Here is a 16,830-nt window from a genome sequence, read left to right on the forward strand (position 1 = left end):
TTTGCCTTGTTTTAGCTGCTTATCAGGATATCTCCTGTGTAAAAAAAAAGTGAGCGTGTTGGAGAAGCTTCAGTTAGCCTATTTAACCACCCACCTGGGTAAATACCACCCACCTTGGCATCTGAGTCACACTCTGCTTTCTCTTTCACACAGACTGAGCAGGAGAATCAGCAGCAGGAGAATCAGCAGCGCAGCACAGGACAGCTCTGTGCAGCGAGCGAGTGTGGGTGGAACAGCCTCATGGCTTCAGTCATTCAGCCAACCATGAGGGCATCAAAAAGACCCAAGAAGAATCCGAGAAGCAGCGAAAGCATGAAAGAAAGAAGGAGAAAAGGAGAGGAAAAACAACAACTCAAAGCAAGATGTCAAATAAAGAATAGGAGAATATGAAGTGGAGGTGGGGGGATGCATAGAGAGAAAGTGAAATAATAAAAAAGAGAAGAAAATCCAAGGAGGAGCAGTACAGAGAGGCCAGACACAAGTGAGAGTACAGAGATGAGTGTGCACAACAAACAAAAGAAACACAACAAACAGGCTCTCCTCTGCATGCACAGCCTGACACAGGAAGCCACCGATGAGAGCAGCAATAATACCTCGGGCACAGCTCAACTCGGATACCCCACAACTTCCTTCAGCACGATTGTTGGGATGAAACTCAGCCCTGAAGCTTTTGTTCTGCCAAGTAACATTAGGAAGCAGAAGTGGCAGGTCTGGCTTGTTAGATGGCACTGATGTCGGCAAAGAGAGTGAGACTGGTAAAATACGAAAGAGGAGAGGATTCTACAGAGATGGCAAAAGTTAGCTTCATGTAGTGGACATTAATGCTATCAGAAATCTGTAGTTCATGTACATTTAATTTTTTTCCATTTGGGTGAAAATTTAGTCTTATGTCACGAAAGGCTTTCAGGGAATGTTCACAATTATGTTTATTTATTTATTTTTTCAATCGAAACTTCCTTGACGTGTTCCATATCAGGAGCTTAAGACAGGATATCAAATGTGGACAGCAACACAGTTCCCCATCGTCTTTGTGTGCTCTTATTTCCCTAAAAAAAAATTCAATACTGCTCTTTTCTCCTCTGGCGATTGCAGTCAGAGCTTGAAATGCTATCAACCACTAAGCTCCTCAACACAGAGAGCATCTCAGTTCTCAAAAATTGATCCCATCTTACTTTCAGACAGGCCTTCCCTATCTGCAAAAAAAACTGTCTTTTGCTTCTTTTTGAACAATATCTCTGTGTATTGTCTGTTTATTTGAAATTTCCTTTAGCAATGAACAGATGAGAAATCTTTTAAGCTAACAGTGAGACCAGCTCCTCCTGATCCCATCAAGGAATCTTTGTTTTAAAAGCTAGTGTGATAATGCTTCTGTCTAAGCGAGAAAGTGAATGGATTCTTAAGCCACAGAGAGAAGGCTTGTTTCATCCCCTACTGGCTGTGTTGTGTTGTGTTAATGTGATTAGTGAGACTTTAAAGCCTGCCAGGCCCAAATGTTTCTTCTTTTTTCATTCTTTACTCCATAAAGTATTCCAATCCTGCACTCATGAGTAAATTTAAGTTTAATAAGGAAAATCTAGTATTTTTTAAATTTGAAGTATAAAAAAGTCATGCATGAATACATATTTAACTGTTTCTTATTTGTGTGTGTGTTACGGATCCTGGGCTCCTGCACCCTGAATGGCCCAGTTCTGCTCCCTTCTTCTGTTCAGGACCGTGGACAGGTCGTCCGTCAGGCTGGCTTCCACCTCTGCCCACCTTCAGCACCCCAGCTGAAAGCCGTCAGCTGATGAGAGCTGATGGCTTAAGAGACTGCAGCTCTCAGTTCTCTGGGAGAGAACATCAGCGTAACACCCTGTTCTTCCCTCCTCGGTCCTTGGATCGTTTGCAGCAAACGGTTTTCGAGTAGGATAAGAACTTAGATAAATTCAGTGATTCCGATAGATAGTTTTGGTAAATCATTTTGTTATTAATAGCCGTTTTCGTTTATTGATCCATTTGATCCAGAAGCTCTTCAGCTTAAATTTCAGTTCCGTTTTCAGCTTTAGAGCTCGTTTTAAGTTTAGTCTTTAGAATAATATTTAGAATAGAAAAAGCCGTCGAGATTTGTTATTTTCCAGTTATTTAGCTCAGGCATTTTTGTTTGTTATCGTGTTTTCTTCCCTGAGGCCTTTTGCCTCAGGTGTTTTGATTTCTACCCATCGCCTTCATTTAGTTATATAGAGTACCTTTTTCGTTTAGCTATTAATCCAGTCAAGGGCTGAGTATTTGTGTTCATTCTCTTTTAATAAAATACATTTTATTTACACTCCCCCCTTTCTCAGCACCAGTTATTATGTTACCCCTCCACCACAACTAACTAACATCCTAGGGTTTGTAACATAAATGGGGGCTCGTCCGGGATTTTACCTACATCAGACCATGAAGGAATGTACAATCCCTTGGTGGTGGTATTTTAAAGGTGTTTTATTTGTCTGAAGGTTTTAAGCAACAGATGGCTTCGTGGATGACTGACGGCTACTTCTGGAGGCCCCGCTCCCGCTGGAGGATCCACTGCTGGATGGGCTCTCAGAGCCTTCGAGCCTGATCCAGCCTAGCAAGAGGAGGGGAGATGTTGGATCCAGAGATGGCCCCCGCAGGCAGGCTCAGAGGCTCTCCATCTTTAGGGAGAGACCTGTTTTTACCAAGTGTTGCAGTGAGGAGGGTAGTGTTGGTGTCCCTGTGGGTACCAACTCGGGAGCACCCCAGGGAGTCTGGGGGATGTGCTAGTCAGAGGCCTTCTTCCGACCTCTGCTGGTTTTGTGCTTAATATGCCCCCCTCCAATATTCTGCATGAAAACTAGGGATTCATATAGCCTCTTTTATTGTTTTATGTCGGGGGCTGTCTTTGCTGTTAATATAGGATCCTTGCTTTTAATGAAAAATGTTTTAAAAGTTGGTATTGTGTGTGTTTTACTAACTTTTATCCTTTTTTTATGTGTGGGGGTGTTACGGCTACCAGCCTGTGGAAATGACTCTTTAATGCTCCTTAACTAAATCTACTATGCTTTGATTTTACTTTAACAGTGACCTCATGGTGATTTATTTGCTCCTTCTGCAGCATTGTGGGACTCTAAAAAGGTGTATTTTATACTTCAACACCAGCGTGGGAAATCTATTTGGTGCAGCAACAGAAAATTAATAGAACAGCAGATTTTTTAGGATTCAAAATCATTGAAACAAAACAGAAACTTCTTAGGTGTGTTCTTGCTGTTTTGTATTTCTAATTCCATGCTGTAGTTCTTTTTTAAAACAAAGAACAGTTTTGTTACCTGTTTTCCCGCTACGTTTCGTTTGCGGCTGCAAACCATGAACAGGGAGTTTACACGTTGGACCGCGCATGGCACTGCATCGTCGGAGAGGGGAGAGCGGGCAGCAGAGGGCAACAACGTCCTCTGCTGCCCTTGGATAAACGGAGAAGGAAGTGACGCCACCATCAGCCTGAGGAAGTTTGCAGCCGCAAACGAAACGTAGCGGAAAAGCAGGTAACAAAACTGTTCTGTGTTTTAAAAAAGAACTACAGCATGGAATTAAAACAGAAACTTTTCATTAAGAAAATGAAGAAAATCTAGTGAAAGCAAGAGAAAAGAAAACATGGTTAAGACAATCTTATCAGATAATCCTATGATGTGTCGTGTTATCCGAACACTCTGGCTCTGCTCAGAAGGATGTTGGGACCACTCCAATCATAAATATGGGCTTTCAACCATGTCGGATTATCTTGGTCAGTATTTCAGGGACAAACAAATGGTAAATGGCCTTCATTTGTATAGCTACTTCTTAGAGTTCTACCCCCCACCCCCCCCACCCCCAAGGTGTCATCCACCCATTCACACACACATTCACATTCTGGTGCTAATAAGCTATAGTGTAGCCACAGCTGCCCTGGGGCAGACTGATGAAAGTGAGACTGCCGAACACCCGTACCACCAGTCCCTCTAACCTGCAGCAGGTAAATCAGGTTAAGTGTCTTACCCAAGGACACAACAGCAGCATTCTCTGGGAGCTGGGATCAAACCTACAACCCTCCAATTACTGGACAACCTACTCTACCTCCTGAGCTACTGCTGCTTGATGACATCTAACAAATTAGAAATCAAGGTGACAAGTGCAGCACACTCTTTTGCCATGTTGGTTTAATTCAAAATTGTTTGTTTTATCTCATAAAATTTCTTATCTAAGCAGGGGTTATCTGTGAAAGAAAGAAGTTCATGTGTAGTGTGTACTGTTTGTTCAGTTACTGCATACTACACACTGTATGACCAAATCTGGCAAATCCGTGATTTTTCATCACCATATGAGAGGTCTCTCTTGCTTCAGAAATCCAATTATTTAACAAATCCTGTTGTGTGAACCAGGCTTTACTAAACTCAGTCCAGTTAACTCTTCATTTTTTGTTTGGACAATGGCACCACCAGAAACCAGTGTAACTGACCTTGCTACCAAACACAAAGCATTTTGATCTGCTCAAATGGCAATGCCACCAGATGTGAATATTCCATCCATCCATCCATCCATCCGTAAAGGTGATTAAAATGAAATAGATTTTTTTTTGTGTTCTTCTCTGAACGTGTCACTGAACACTGGTTCATCTGCACTGATGTTGTATCGCTGCAAATGAACAGACCATGTGAGGAGATGTTGTATCACATTGCACAGTATATAAGACAAAGCACTACGTGCAAATGGATACTTTAAAAAGTGAGAAAGAAAGCGAGACAGAGGCATGACGGTGCTGAAATAAAAGATGCCACTTGTACCCACTTCATCAGAAGGATGCTCTTAGCTTTTACTTTTCTCCTTCTATAGTAAGAGCTCCAGATCTTCCTTCTCTTTTACATTTACCACTCGCCTTACCTTTCTTTTTTCTCCATTCACTCATTTTCCTTCTTTCTTTTCTTCCAGCTCAATCAACCCATTCAGCAACCTTAGCTACTTAAAACCTTTTCATTACGTGGTACAAAGAAACCGATCAAATTGAGAATGGAACGGGGGCTGGCCATCACTCTGAAGGAGGTGCAGATACAGTAGAGTTAATCAGATGGAAGTCTTGAGGGGATACAGGGAGAGTGAATAGGAAAAAAAAGAAGTATAATTTAGATGAGGTTGTACAGTGGAGGTAGAGAGTAATATGCAGACTCAGAAAGTCAATGTGAAGGCAGTGGGGCGTTGTTTGTTTTACCATTGCCTCGCTGGCGCTGTGGGATGGGGTTTGAGTGAAGGCCAGTGGCCACAGATTGCCATGGAGGGTCCAGTGATGAATGTTCACAGGCAATCTAGGACACTGCAGCAGTACCACCATCAATTCAGGAGCTGCATCACAGCACGACTGGGAGCAGCAGCGGAATGCGTCTGGTCATATCTGAACCACAGTGAGTACCTACAAATTCCATTGTGTTGAAAAAGTGTGTGTGTGTGTGTGTGTGTGTGTGTGTGTGTGTGTGTGTGTGTGTGTGTGTGTGTGTGTGTGTGTGTGTGTGTGTGTGTGTGTGTGTGTGTGTGTGTGTGTGCGCGCGTTAAAACTCACATGGGGGAAAGGGGTTAACGTATTACAGCAGCCTCTTGGCTGTGGGAAGTAGCTGAGCAATGCTTCCCATTGGTTATTCCCATGAACTCTCACCCTGTAAGGGGCACGGTGGGAGGCAGAAGTAAGGACAAGGGGGTGGATCATTGCTGACACCACCAAAATACCAGCTAGGCTGATGATATTTGTCTTTGCCTATGAATTACATCAACTCTGCTGTTGACTTGATGCAAACACAGACGTTTTAAGGCACTAAAATGTCATTTCTACTATCATGCATCTATTATTCTCATTTTGTCTCCCACTAAGGCTTTTCCTTGGCCTAAACCCAAAATTCAACTCCAGGCCTTGACGCTCGCCCCATTTCAACAGGTTTTGTGAGGTATGAAGACCTGCCAGGCTCGCTCATTCTTACGAAGAGGGTATGATTAAGACCAGAGTGGGCATCACGGCTAAAAAACAACCAGAACAGAAGACCCACATGGCAAAAAAGGCAAACACTCTAAAGCACTTCATGGATTTCCAAGCGTGTCACAGTCTTACTCCCATCCCCTGTAGCAGAGCACATTCTTGCTGTGAAGGAAACAGCACAAATAATCATGTTGCCTTAGCCTTATCAAAATGTTCTTTGGGAGCTTCAAGAGGCAAGCTAAACTTCTCAGCCCCTCACAGTCACAGAAACTGAAAAGACTTCAGAGGTTTTCCTGGAGGAAAAATGTCTTGGCTTTTTTTTTATTATATATATATTTTTTTCTTGGCTCCAGCTAGCTGGATGTCTTTGTTAAAGCATATATCCCATGAAAAGTGGGCTATAATTCAAGTAATCTCTTAAAACTGGGTGTAGACTTGTTCACTGTGACAGTATTTAGGTTTAGATGTCTATTGGTTGCATATGAAGCGCCAAACAGCTGGCACTATGTCTCATTAACTGTAGGACAAAACAATTTTTTCACCAGCATGACATTCTGTTAAATCTGCACAGGGGTGCATTCCACTATCGATGGTGGCCTTTCACTTGGCGTGTTATTTCTTGGTATTTTTGAATTCACACCCAACTTTCCCACTTCAGAGTCAGAGTTTGAGATTTGTGACACAACGTTTGTTGTCCAGAGCAACCCGAGAAGCTATGCATTCCTTACATGGCTCTCAGATAAAGGTCATTAACAAATCAAAGATAATAAAGGTTCACAATGTGATACATTTCCAGGCAAAACCATGGTGAAAAAGATGAGGAGTAGATGGGTGCTGCACCATCATTTTAGGTGCGAATCTGTGATGTTACGAGTCAACATCCACCAAGAATTCTACTTATAATAAAAAGAAAGTCCAGTCTGGTTCTATTTAAAGGTTTTTAGAGGACAATAGGAATCATTCAGGCTCTTTGTTTTGTGAATAATGTAAACATAATAATCAAGTTTATTTATTTAGCTTTTATTTTAAAATCCACGTTGGAATCTTTTATTTTTTTAATTGAACAGGTTCAGCCTGAATGGCAGAAACATGGTCACCTTCTGTGGTTCTAAAGTTTGTTAGATTCAAGCTCAAATTTGTCCTTGAGTGGTTTATCTGTGCAGATGTGAAACCAGTATAACTCAGTACATCTGTATTCTACCTTTTTTATATTGATTTTATTCTGTTCTGGGTCACAAGAAATGGCAGTCAAGAGGAGACGCACACCTTGGACATGCACACTCAGTTCAGTACTTTCATTCTTTTACACTGTAGCAGACAGCTGAAGTAACTTCAGTAAACCCAGGGAGAATAGGCAGATTTGACTTGTTTTAGCACCCCCTAGTGTCTATTTGAATATCCAAAAGCAAAACCTATCTCCTGGCTGTGTGTTTGTCTTTTTAACACCTTAATCTAACAGCTGAAATGTCTCCTCAGCCTTCATTAGTGTCTACAGAAGTGATTCATCACTAAAGTAAACAAATCAGCAAATCATGAACCTTGTAAAGGGTCCTATTAGCACAGACTGGCTCACAAAAATGGTTTAAAATATAAAAAAGTAACAAAATTATGAAAGAATATTCATAATTGTTTTAATTGTGTAATTTTGTTGTTTTATTTATGTCTTAAGCATGTTCTGAATTGCTTTAGCTCCTTTGTAACTTGTAATGTGTGTTTTATGTTTGTTTTATGTAAACTGGACTGCTGATGGAAACTAATCCGTGTATCATTCGTTCTTTCTATTTTCGATTGAAAACAAACAATCGAATAAGGAAAAATTGATTTGTTTTTTTGTTTTTTGTTTTACAAACAGATTTAAAAAAAGAAAAAAAGTCGTGTTTTTCGTATTTTCTATTCTAGTCTCGGATCAAATATGAGATATGGAAAAATGGCCGATGGACCGAATTTGATTTTAAAATTTCGTTATTCGGGGTTACGTGACCCGGAAGTTTTTTTTTTCTTGCTAGTGTTCGAAACTTTAACGTTAGCTTCAGTCCTCGTCAGATAGATTCACCGACCAGCAAACCAACCAACATGGACAGTTATGTGTTGTTCAAAGGAACAAAACGGCTGACTCTAAAGGAAGAAGACATGACGACCGAAAAGATAAGCAGAATCTTCCAGGTAACCTTTTATTCTAAAACGCGTTTCACTGATGTTGCTGTGCAGAGAACATTTTTAAATACTTTTTACTTATTTCAAAGGTTCATTGCACCAGTCTGTATATTACTGATGACAGCAATGTAGCCATTTTTCCTGGTAATGACGGACGCTTCAGTACATTGGACCTCTTAGTGAGAGGGCATTACGAAGTTCATGGAGAAGGCATGGAGGAGTCATCAAGCGTGCCTGCATCTTACAACCTCACTCGCTTCTCCTTCCACCGACCACAGAGTACTGCTGGAGCTTCCACTTCGTCTGCAAGACCATCTCCTAGAGTGACTGTTGCAAAAACATTCCAAAGGTATTTATGAAACTCAACACACTGGATTAAGGGCATTAGGATGTGAATAATTGTATTGATGGTGGATTGATAGCCTTATGATGTGTGCATTTTTGGATTGCTGAACTGCATTAGTATATTTTTTTACAAATGTGACTGCTGCATGTGACACTGAAAACTAATTTGTAGAATGTTTTGTAAATGTAGTTACAGAGGTGTAAGCATTCAAACCCACTGCCGTGTATTATTACTACTTAAGTCTCTCTCTCACACACACACACACACACACACACACACACACACACACACACACACACACACACACACACACACACACACACACACACACACAAAATATGTTCTCACTCCCTCTCTGCCACCACCTCCTGCCCTGAGGAGATCGGGGCGTGGATGAATCAAAATTTTCTGCAACTGAATGGCTCTAAAACAGAAGCCATTCAAATCGGAACACCCCACCAACTCCGCTCTTCTCCTGTTACATCTGTTTCGTTCATTGGCAATACTGTTCCCCTCTCTCCCTCTGTTACTAACCTTGGGGTCAAGTTTGACCCAGAACTCTCTTTTGACAAACATGTCACCTCAATTTGCAAAACCTAATTTTTCCATCACTGTAACATTTCCAAATTGCGTTGCTCTCTTTCCCTTTCAGCCGCAGAGATGATTGTCCACGCCTTTGTCTCCTCCAGGGTGAACTATTGTAACGCACTTCTGTTGGGAATACCTGACAGGAGCCTCCAAAAGCTCCAGTTTGTCCAGAATAGTGCTGCCAGGGTCCTAATGGGGGTGCAGAAACATGAGCATATTACCCCCATCCTCCACTGGCCCCCTGTACACCTTCATATAGAATACAAGATCCTCCTGCACACCCACCACTGTCTGCACAGTGCGGCCCCCATATACCTCACTCATCTTCTTTCCCCACACACCTCTACCCGGACCAGAGCAGGCCAACGGCACCTCTCGGTTGCGCCCAGGACACGGCTTAAGACCATGGGCGACAGAACTTTTACAGCATCTGCTCCGTGTCTGTGGAACACTCTTCCTGAACACCTCAGAGCCCCCCAGACCGTCGATGTTTTTAAAAGGGAACTGACAACCTTCCTTTTTAGAAAAGCGTATTTTTAAGTGTCTGTGAACTTTTGTTGTTGTTGTTTTAATTAGTTTTTATCTGTTACTTGTTTGATCTTTGTAGCACTGTGAGATTTGATGTCCAATGTATAGTGCATTATAAATAAAAATTATTATTATTAATATTATTATTATTATTATTATTATTCTGTCTCTATTTCAGGATTATATGAGTAATAAAATTATTGTCATTATCAGGACTATCTTCATTGCTGAACTTGTTGATGGCAGATTGGAAACAAGCAAGACCCTGACGGTGCGTTTCTCTGAGTTTGAAGCTTCTGTAGTGGGCATCACCAGAAAAGTCAACGAGGCCCTTGAACAAGAGGAGTTAATTATCCTTACTGATGGTCAGGGAAACAAAATCTTGGAAACGGAAGGAACCAGAGGTAAATGAACATTTTAAACCTCTTAGTAAAAAAAAAATAATAATTTCTGTGAAAAAAAATTTGTGTTGTGAACTGAATCGACCATTTTACTTACAGGATCAGCATTTTGGAAGCAAAATGCAAGGAAAGTCTTGGCTGTGAGAGAGGAAGACTTCTTGCAGTTACAAGGAAGTAAAAAGAGGAAACTGAGGTATTTACACAGGAATTTAATTTGGTGTGAGTTTAGACTGGACATTTTGTAAGTAAGTTTCTTCTTTGCGAAAATGGTTTTGCCAAAATAGTTCAGCTCTGGAAGTTCATGCACAAGTTTGGATTACTGTGGTTCATTTGGTGGGGCGACAGTGGCACAGGAGTTAATAGCTCGCCCCGTTATCGGAAGGTTGCAGGTTCTAGCCCCGCTCAGTCTGTCGCTGTTGTCATGTCCTAGGGCAGTGGTTCCCAAACTTATTTAGCCGCGCACTGCCTTCTATGTCCCGACCATGTCGACACCCCCCCCCCCCCCCCCCCCGGCCCCCACATCAGGGCATGGCTATATATATGTCAGATGTCAAGCTACACAGACAGGGTTAAAAAAATATGATCGACCTTTTTCCCCATCACTTTCATTTTTTAAATAGTAATAATAAACGTTCAATACCATTACAATTTCCTTTTATTTCATTTTAAATAAAGATTTAGAGTGCCCAGGTAGCACATCAACAATGCAATTTAACGGTTTTCTTAAAGTAGGAACGTTTAAGCTGTGCGGCCAGAGCGCTCTCCTTCCTTCTGCTCTGCGTAAACCTGAGCTGATCACCTACTTGTGCATAATCAAATGTCTATACGGGAAAAGATGGAAATGCCATGAGGTTCACTTTTGCCTCAGACAGACATATTGCTGTTTTATGGTGTGGCTGAATCTGCGATCCGCTGCCACGCGGACTGGAATAACAAATGCTGCAGTAAGGAGTAGTGGGTCAGTTTCATGAGGAGTCACTGGCTGGAGCGGACTCGACTTTAATACGTCATCCCAAAATAGAAGCTAATATCTTAATTTGACCTTGAATGAAAAATGTTATAAAACCTCTTAAAAGTTTTTATCACGGAGGAGGCAGCGCTCATTTCTGCCTTCAGTCTGACGGCGCGCCGGAGTTTGCAGCGTGCGCGCTTATTGAATCTGTGTGTGTGTGTGTGTGTGTGTGCGCGCGGCACAGCTCCATGAGCCGCTCCAGTCACCGCGTCTCGTTATTGGCGCTATTTAAACCAATGTTGTAAAATTCATTCTGCCCAGCCCAGATGTGCTCACTTGTGCACCCGTGAGCCGTGGTTCCGCTGGAACACGTCTGACCTCTGACAGACGCACTCTGAACTTCAGATCTTCAGCGCGCTGTTAATAGCCTGAATGGGAATCACTTCTTGTTATTTAGTTACATCCACAATGTTCTGTGTGTGAGGTTTACAACGTCAGAACACCTGCATGAGACAGGTGTTAATTACAATCTGCCAGAATGACTCGCCACCTTCAGATTCCTCCAACACCGTTAAAAATGATCAAATACGGAACATATCGGCGTGCGCAGGCCAGAGTGCTGAAGCTCGGCGCATTATTATTATGAAGCTAGGGAACATGTGGAGGACACGCGCGCAAAAGTATACTTGTTTTCAACTACATTTATTGTGCCCACTTACTTTTTCTTAGGCCCACCCACAAATGAGTTTCTGGCTATGCTAATGGTGACATCTGATAGACTTCTCTGAGCTCTGCAGCCATTACACTTTTCACCTCGCGCACCCCCTAGCGGCAGCTCGCGCACCCCCGGGGGTGCGTGCACCACACTTTGGGAATCCCTGTCCTAGGGCAAGACACTTAACCCTGCTGGTGGTGGTCTTAGGGACCGGTGGCGCCAGTGCTCAGCAGCCTTGCCTCTGTAGTGCGCCCAAGGGCAGCTGTAGCTACATCGTAGCTCATCCCCACCAGCTTGTGACTGTGTGTGTGAATGGGTGGATGATTGTGTTGTAAAGCGCCTTGGAGGTTCCAGGACTCTTAGAAGGCGCTATATCAAATTAGCTAGTTAGGTTGACAGATCAATGGTATTTACAACAGCCAGACTTTTAAACTCTGAATTTAAAATATTGACTGCATCATAACAATATGACTAACACAGTTATTCTACTTTTAAACCACCAAATAGTTCCTGAGTGCAGCTGCAGCTCACCACTCCCCACAGGGATGGGTCAAATGCAGAAATTTCATTTCAGTGTTGGACTTTAACTTTACAAGTATGTTATTGAGAACAAGTAGGTTATAATGTATGTTTATCTTGCTTTTCAGCCGGCGAGATGATAATGGCCTTGATGCTGTGTACGATCAAATTGAGGAGGTCATTTTGGCAGCACAGGGGCTTCGAGAAGTGTCGACTACTATCCGGGAACTGACGGAGCTGGCTAATTCCAACCGCAGCACAGCAGTGTCCCTGAGAGCAGCCGATGCAGCAGCTGTTAAAGATGCCTTTGCCTGTGTTGTCTGCAAAGGTAATAAGAAAAAAAGGATTTTGTCTTTTGTTTACTGATTTCAGGGTTACTTCCATACTATCTGCTGCTTATTGAGCACTTAGAGCACAGTGTCCTGCCATTAAAACACCAATTGTATTTATTGTGTTTTACAACTGTTCTAACCAAATTTGCAGGCCCTGTGGTTGAGCCCATTGTTGCAACATGCTGCCAAAGCCTTATTGGCTGCCTGACTTGCACTGAAGAGTGGAAGAAAAATTCTGCGTTTTGCCCAAAATGTCGAGCAGACGAGTTTGGCATCAACACAGTAAGAGTCACTGGACTCTCTGATGCCCTGGCTGCATTGGGAAATGCACTCTGGCAGTAATATTGAGCTTAAAGCGTTATTTTAAGCAATTCTTTGTTCCCTATGTTTCACTGAATGTTGTTCATTAATACATGGAAAGCACTTTTCACTTAAACTATGAACGATTTGCTTGGTGACTTTGTTTTTACCTCATTTTTTACAAGCTAAATGACCTCGTTTGCACTATCTTACATAATGATTGTATTGAAAGTTCTCATATATTTTTATAATTACAATTGTCTGGGAATTGTTTCTACAATAAAGACTTGTTTACCTGTTTTGTATGTTCCAAATTAATCATCAAGCACATGACGTTTCTGTTCTAAGGCTCATGCTCAAATAAGAATTAGACCAAAATAGTATGTGTGGTAAAGAGGTAAGGGGGGGGGGGGGGTTACCTTAGTGATGCCAGACAGTTAACATTAATGTTTATTAGCTCATTTCAAATAACAACTTAAAGCTTTGGAAGAAATGTAAAACTGTTCCATACATCCTGATTTTTCAGTTGTAAAAATTTTTTTTTTTTGAAAAAATGGTCAATTAATTCTGCTACTGGACGACACCAGAAGTTGCAAGAAAGCAGTGCTATTACATTTTCTCAGACATATCTTTCAGTCACATTCATTAAGGAGATCAATGCATCCTGGAAAGGAGTATGGTCACCATTAACCACGTGATTAAAAAGAAGAGACATGTCAGGGTAGTCAATTGCAAAGTCCTGCTCTGCATGGATTCTGTCCTCTTCAGATGAAAACGGGTCTGTTCCAAAAGTAGACACCCAAGTAAGTGAGGATCCCAAGTCCTGCTCATACATGTTTGCAACAACAGAGGCACATGGCAGCAGCTCCTCAGAGACTTCAGTAAGACAGCGGTCTTCTGACAGTTCATTGGGTATCCCACGGCCTAAAAAACAGATTCAAGCAAATTTAGGTTGGATGTACCTGGAATGAAAAAGATCAATATATCTCTAATGTTACACAGTAAATTTGCTTTGCTGTTGTAACAAAATGTCCCCACAAAGGGACAGTGTGGAAAGTTTATATTCTATTGTATCTTAAAGAGTTGTAAATACAAAGTTAAAGATACCTGGGATCCTGTGTGCATTCCATGACTGAACAACTCGGTTAAGTCCTATTTGGCTTACTTGACATGTCAAATTTGATATGCAGAATCTAGTCAGGTTGTCCTCCAGGCTCACAGCTTCCTGGTCCAGCAGGTGCACCAAAGCCTGTTTCAGGGGGTAGTTAACACGATTGTTCACCTCTGGCCACAACCTTTCCACTCGAAGGTTCTGTTGATTACAAATTCAAATCAAGTATTCAAAAAAACTGCAATTTTAACAAGAGAAAATGTAACATTATTTTTTTTTTCAGAATCATAATTATTTGTCATGCAAATTTACAAGCTCAACTCCACTTTTACACACACAGACACACACACACAAAAAGCAAGGTATGATTTTTATGTAGGAAAAAGCACGTTTGAAGGTATAAATGTACAAAAGTGTGCATTTAAACTAAAGACCTTATATAAATGGCAGTCACAGTATGTAGTAGTCTACAGTAGTAAGATTAACAGTGAGTTGCTAATTTGCATTTCAGTAATACTAAAATCTCACCCTTGTTGATGTGGTTTGGAGGTATGGTGGCCTGCTGAGGTTGCGCCTATGTTGCGACAGTTTTTCTTGCATGTAAAGACACAGATAAAACTCTCTGCCATGGTCAACCCTGACTTGATCCCACAAACCATGGTTCATGACTGCAGGTCTGGAATAAACAATGTTTACATGACTGAACTGAAATTTACAGACTCAAAACAAAGATGTAGATATTGAAAAGACAATACAGAAGAGTAAGAAATTAGGAATTGCTCCACTGGTAGCTATGAATATATTTACCTGTATATTTCCTCATAAATGACGAGGTTGTTTTTTACTGGCATGGTGGAATGTGCAACAATCTTGCTGCTGTAGCCATCAACGGCCAACACGTGCGTCACACCAAACATCACCAGCTTTTCATTTTGGTCCAGATGTAGTTTATGACCCATATATTCGGCATGATAGGGAACTGGATTCAAATTTCGAGCACCCTATGTGAAAAAATAGTTTCAATTAATGCAAACTTCCATATTTTCCATATTAGCTAACAATCTTCATGAAATTTTTTAAAATAATAAATGTTTACATTTACAAACAACACTTGTTTAGAAACTGTTGTACAGGAAATAGTTATAACATTGCAATTTTTTTTGTTCACCCTTGGATTGAGCACAGTTGTATAATTTATACCAGCAAAACTCGAAAGCAGTACCAGTATTACAATTTTCCACATAAGAAAAAAACATTGGATTTTTTTCTTCTTTAAAAATCAAAATTGTGTTTTTTCTAAAATAACAAACAGCTTATTTTGGGCCTTTGTGCACTGTATGTAGGCGGGGCAGTTTGACTTTCATCCAAGTTTTCCATTTTTTCATAATAATCTTTTTATTGTCATGAATCTAAGAAAATTTTCTTTTTTTAATTTAATGTTTCCCCAATCCTCTTTCAGATATTTATCAAAATATATAAATTGTCTCTTTTCAGAAGGTCTTGTAACTGTTGCAGCTCCAATCCAGTTTCGGTGGACTGGATGGGGGAATGCCTATTTGGATTGTAGGTTGCAGACCTCTAATTTACATGTTGTTTTCAAACCCACAGACATATATACATAGATGCCCCGTGGACTGGAGCAGCAGTAGTGGCCAGCTGCCATTTTAGATGGGCCTCCATTCGCCCCCAGTGCATTCATTTCTACTGAGGAAGGTGCTTAAACAGCTAAAAAACACATTATATAATGTTTTTTCACAAAATCAGACACATGATATGGCATGATAATTAAAATATAAATATACTTAAACAAAATTATTAAAATAAAATCCTATCAGGTAGGCTAGAAAAGTCACTAGTAATCCCACATGACCCTTTTCTATTGTACGCCAGTTGTTGTAACCGTAGGTGGCACAGAAACAGGCCTAGTTGCTCGCTCTAAATAGACTTTGGAGAGTGATGAGACCCGTCCAATATGGCAGCAACGCTGTTTGGCTCTCCAGCACCCAATGGGGCGTTCATTTCAAGTTAATGTTATTAGTCAGTCTCAGTACTTAATTTAGTATGTAATTTTACAGCCACGTTTCAATTGTCTGTCAACTGCATTAATTTAAGTATCATACCTCACGCCGGAATTCATGGTATGGCTGATGGAGCTCCCTTAGGATTCTTCCAACCCGAACTTCTCCTGCATGCAGCCCCATTGATGACAGATAGCCAGTCATGAACTTACGGCCATATGAGGGTCCAGTCTGTCAGGACATTATACATTTAACTGAATGTTTTGGTAAATAAACAGTAGAAATCTGATTATAAACTTACTTCGTATATCGATCCAGCCACAGCTCGCTCTAATGCCTGGTCCGACACTTGTCTTTTTCTCTTTAGCCCATGCCGAGCACAGAATCTTCTGACGCTCATTTCTGAGCACGGTAGGATGTTCATCTGCTGCAGCGTGTAGGCGATTTGTGCGTGTGTCAAGCCGGTGTTGAATAAACTCGTAATCAAATTAGTGTGTGATTCTAGTGCTGCCATGTTGACGATGTCACCAAAATAGAGTACCCGCACTTTTCTACTCAACTTCCGGGTCACGTAATCCCAAATGATGAAATATTAAAATCAAATTCGGTCCTGCGGCCGTTTTTCCATTTCTCATATTTGATCCGAGACGAAAATAGAAAATACGAAAAATACGACTTTTTTTCTTTTTTAAATCCGTTTGTAAAACAAAAAACAAATAAACAAATCCATTTTTCCTTTTTCGATTGTTTGTTTTCAATCGAAAATAGAAAGAACGAATGATACACGGATTGAAACTAACTCTTTGCATCATTATGTACATTCATTATTATGTTGTGACTCATTCTTGTAAATAAATCAAACATTGTGCTCCCTTGTTTTTGTGTGTGTACTGGA

At 41.0% G+C, this 16,830-nt stretch overlaps 2 protein-coding genes across 3 annotated transcripts; one reads left to right on the top strand and one right to left on the bottom strand.

Annotated features, from left to right (window-relative positions):
• Positions 1 to 7,948: 7,948 nt before the first annotated feature.
• On the top strand, positions 7,949 to 12,982 carry LOC129155859 (uncharacterized). The gene is made up of 6 exons (XM_070546615.1): positions 7,949 to 8,134; positions 8,215 to 8,474; positions 9,801 to 9,991; positions 10,088 to 10,181; positions 12,303 to 12,502; positions 12,658 to 12,982. Exons 1-6 carry the CDS (start codon positions 8,045 to 8,047, stop codon positions 12,846 to 12,848), a joined length of 1,026 nt encoding a protein of 341 aa, XP_070402716.1. The 5' UTR covers positions 7,949 to 8,044; the 3' UTR covers positions 12,849 to 12,982.
• A 249-nt stretch (positions 12,983 to 13,231) lies between these two features.
• LOC139061589 (uncharacterized) lies at positions 13,232 to 16,553 on the bottom strand. Of its 2 annotated transcripts, none has more exons than XM_070546617.1 (6): positions 16,237 to 16,553; positions 16,038 to 16,166; positions 14,725 to 14,918; positions 14,446 to 14,593; positions 13,972 to 14,118; positions 13,232 to 13,730 (listed from the first exon to the last, which is right to left on the bottom strand). In XM_070546617.1, the coding sequence occupies exons 1-6, from the start codon at positions 16,447 to 16,449 to the stop codon at positions 13,461 to 13,463; spliced, it is 1,101 nt and encodes a 366-aa protein (XP_070402718.1). In that variant the 5' UTR covers positions 16,450 to 16,553; the 3' UTR covers positions 13,232 to 13,460. The 2 variants fall into 2 exon arrangements, with proteins under 2 accessions (XP_070402718.1, XP_070402717.1); XM_070546616.1 differs by having other exon boundaries at positions 13,914 to 14,118; positions 16,237 to 16,536.
• Between the last annotated feature and the right edge of the window lie 277 nt (positions 16,554 to 16,830).

The sequence above is a fragment of the Nothobranchius furzeri genome, chromosome 17, assembly GCF_043380555.1.
Source record: "Nothobranchius furzeri strain GRZ-AD chromosome 17, NfurGRZ-RIMD1, whole genome shotgun sequence".
In the NCBI taxonomy this organism is placed as follows: Eukaryota; Metazoa; Chordata; class Actinopteri; order Cyprinodontiformes; family Nothobranchiidae; genus Nothobranchius; species Nothobranchius furzeri.

Excerpts from the sequence above, each read along its gene's own strand:
- LOC129155859 (XM_070546615.1), top strand. The coding sequence starts at position 8,045 with ATGGACAGTTATGTGTTGTTCAAAGGAACAAAACGGCTGACTCTAAAG. Across the intron at positions 9,992-10,087 it reads GGAAACGGAAGGAACCAGAG|GATCAGCATTTTGGAAGCAA; the intron begins GTAAATGAACAT and ends TTTTACTTACAG. Across the intron at positions 10,182-12,302 it reads AGTAAAAAGAGGAAACTGAG|CCGGCGAGATGATAATGGCC; the intron begins GTATTTACACAG and ends CTTGCTTTTCAG.
- LOC139061589 (XM_070546616.1), bottom strand. The coding sequence starts at position 16,449 with ATGGCAGCACTAGAATCACACACTAATTTGATTACGAGTTTATTCAAC. Across the intron at positions 14,119-14,445 it reads TCCAAACCACATCAACAAGG|AACCTTCGAGTGGAAAGGTT; the intron begins GTGAGATTTTAG and ends TGTAATCAACAG. Across the intron at positions 13,731-13,913 it reads GAATGCACACAGGATCCCAG|GCCGTGGGATACCCAATGAA; the intron begins GTATCTTTAACT and ends TCTGTTTTTTAG.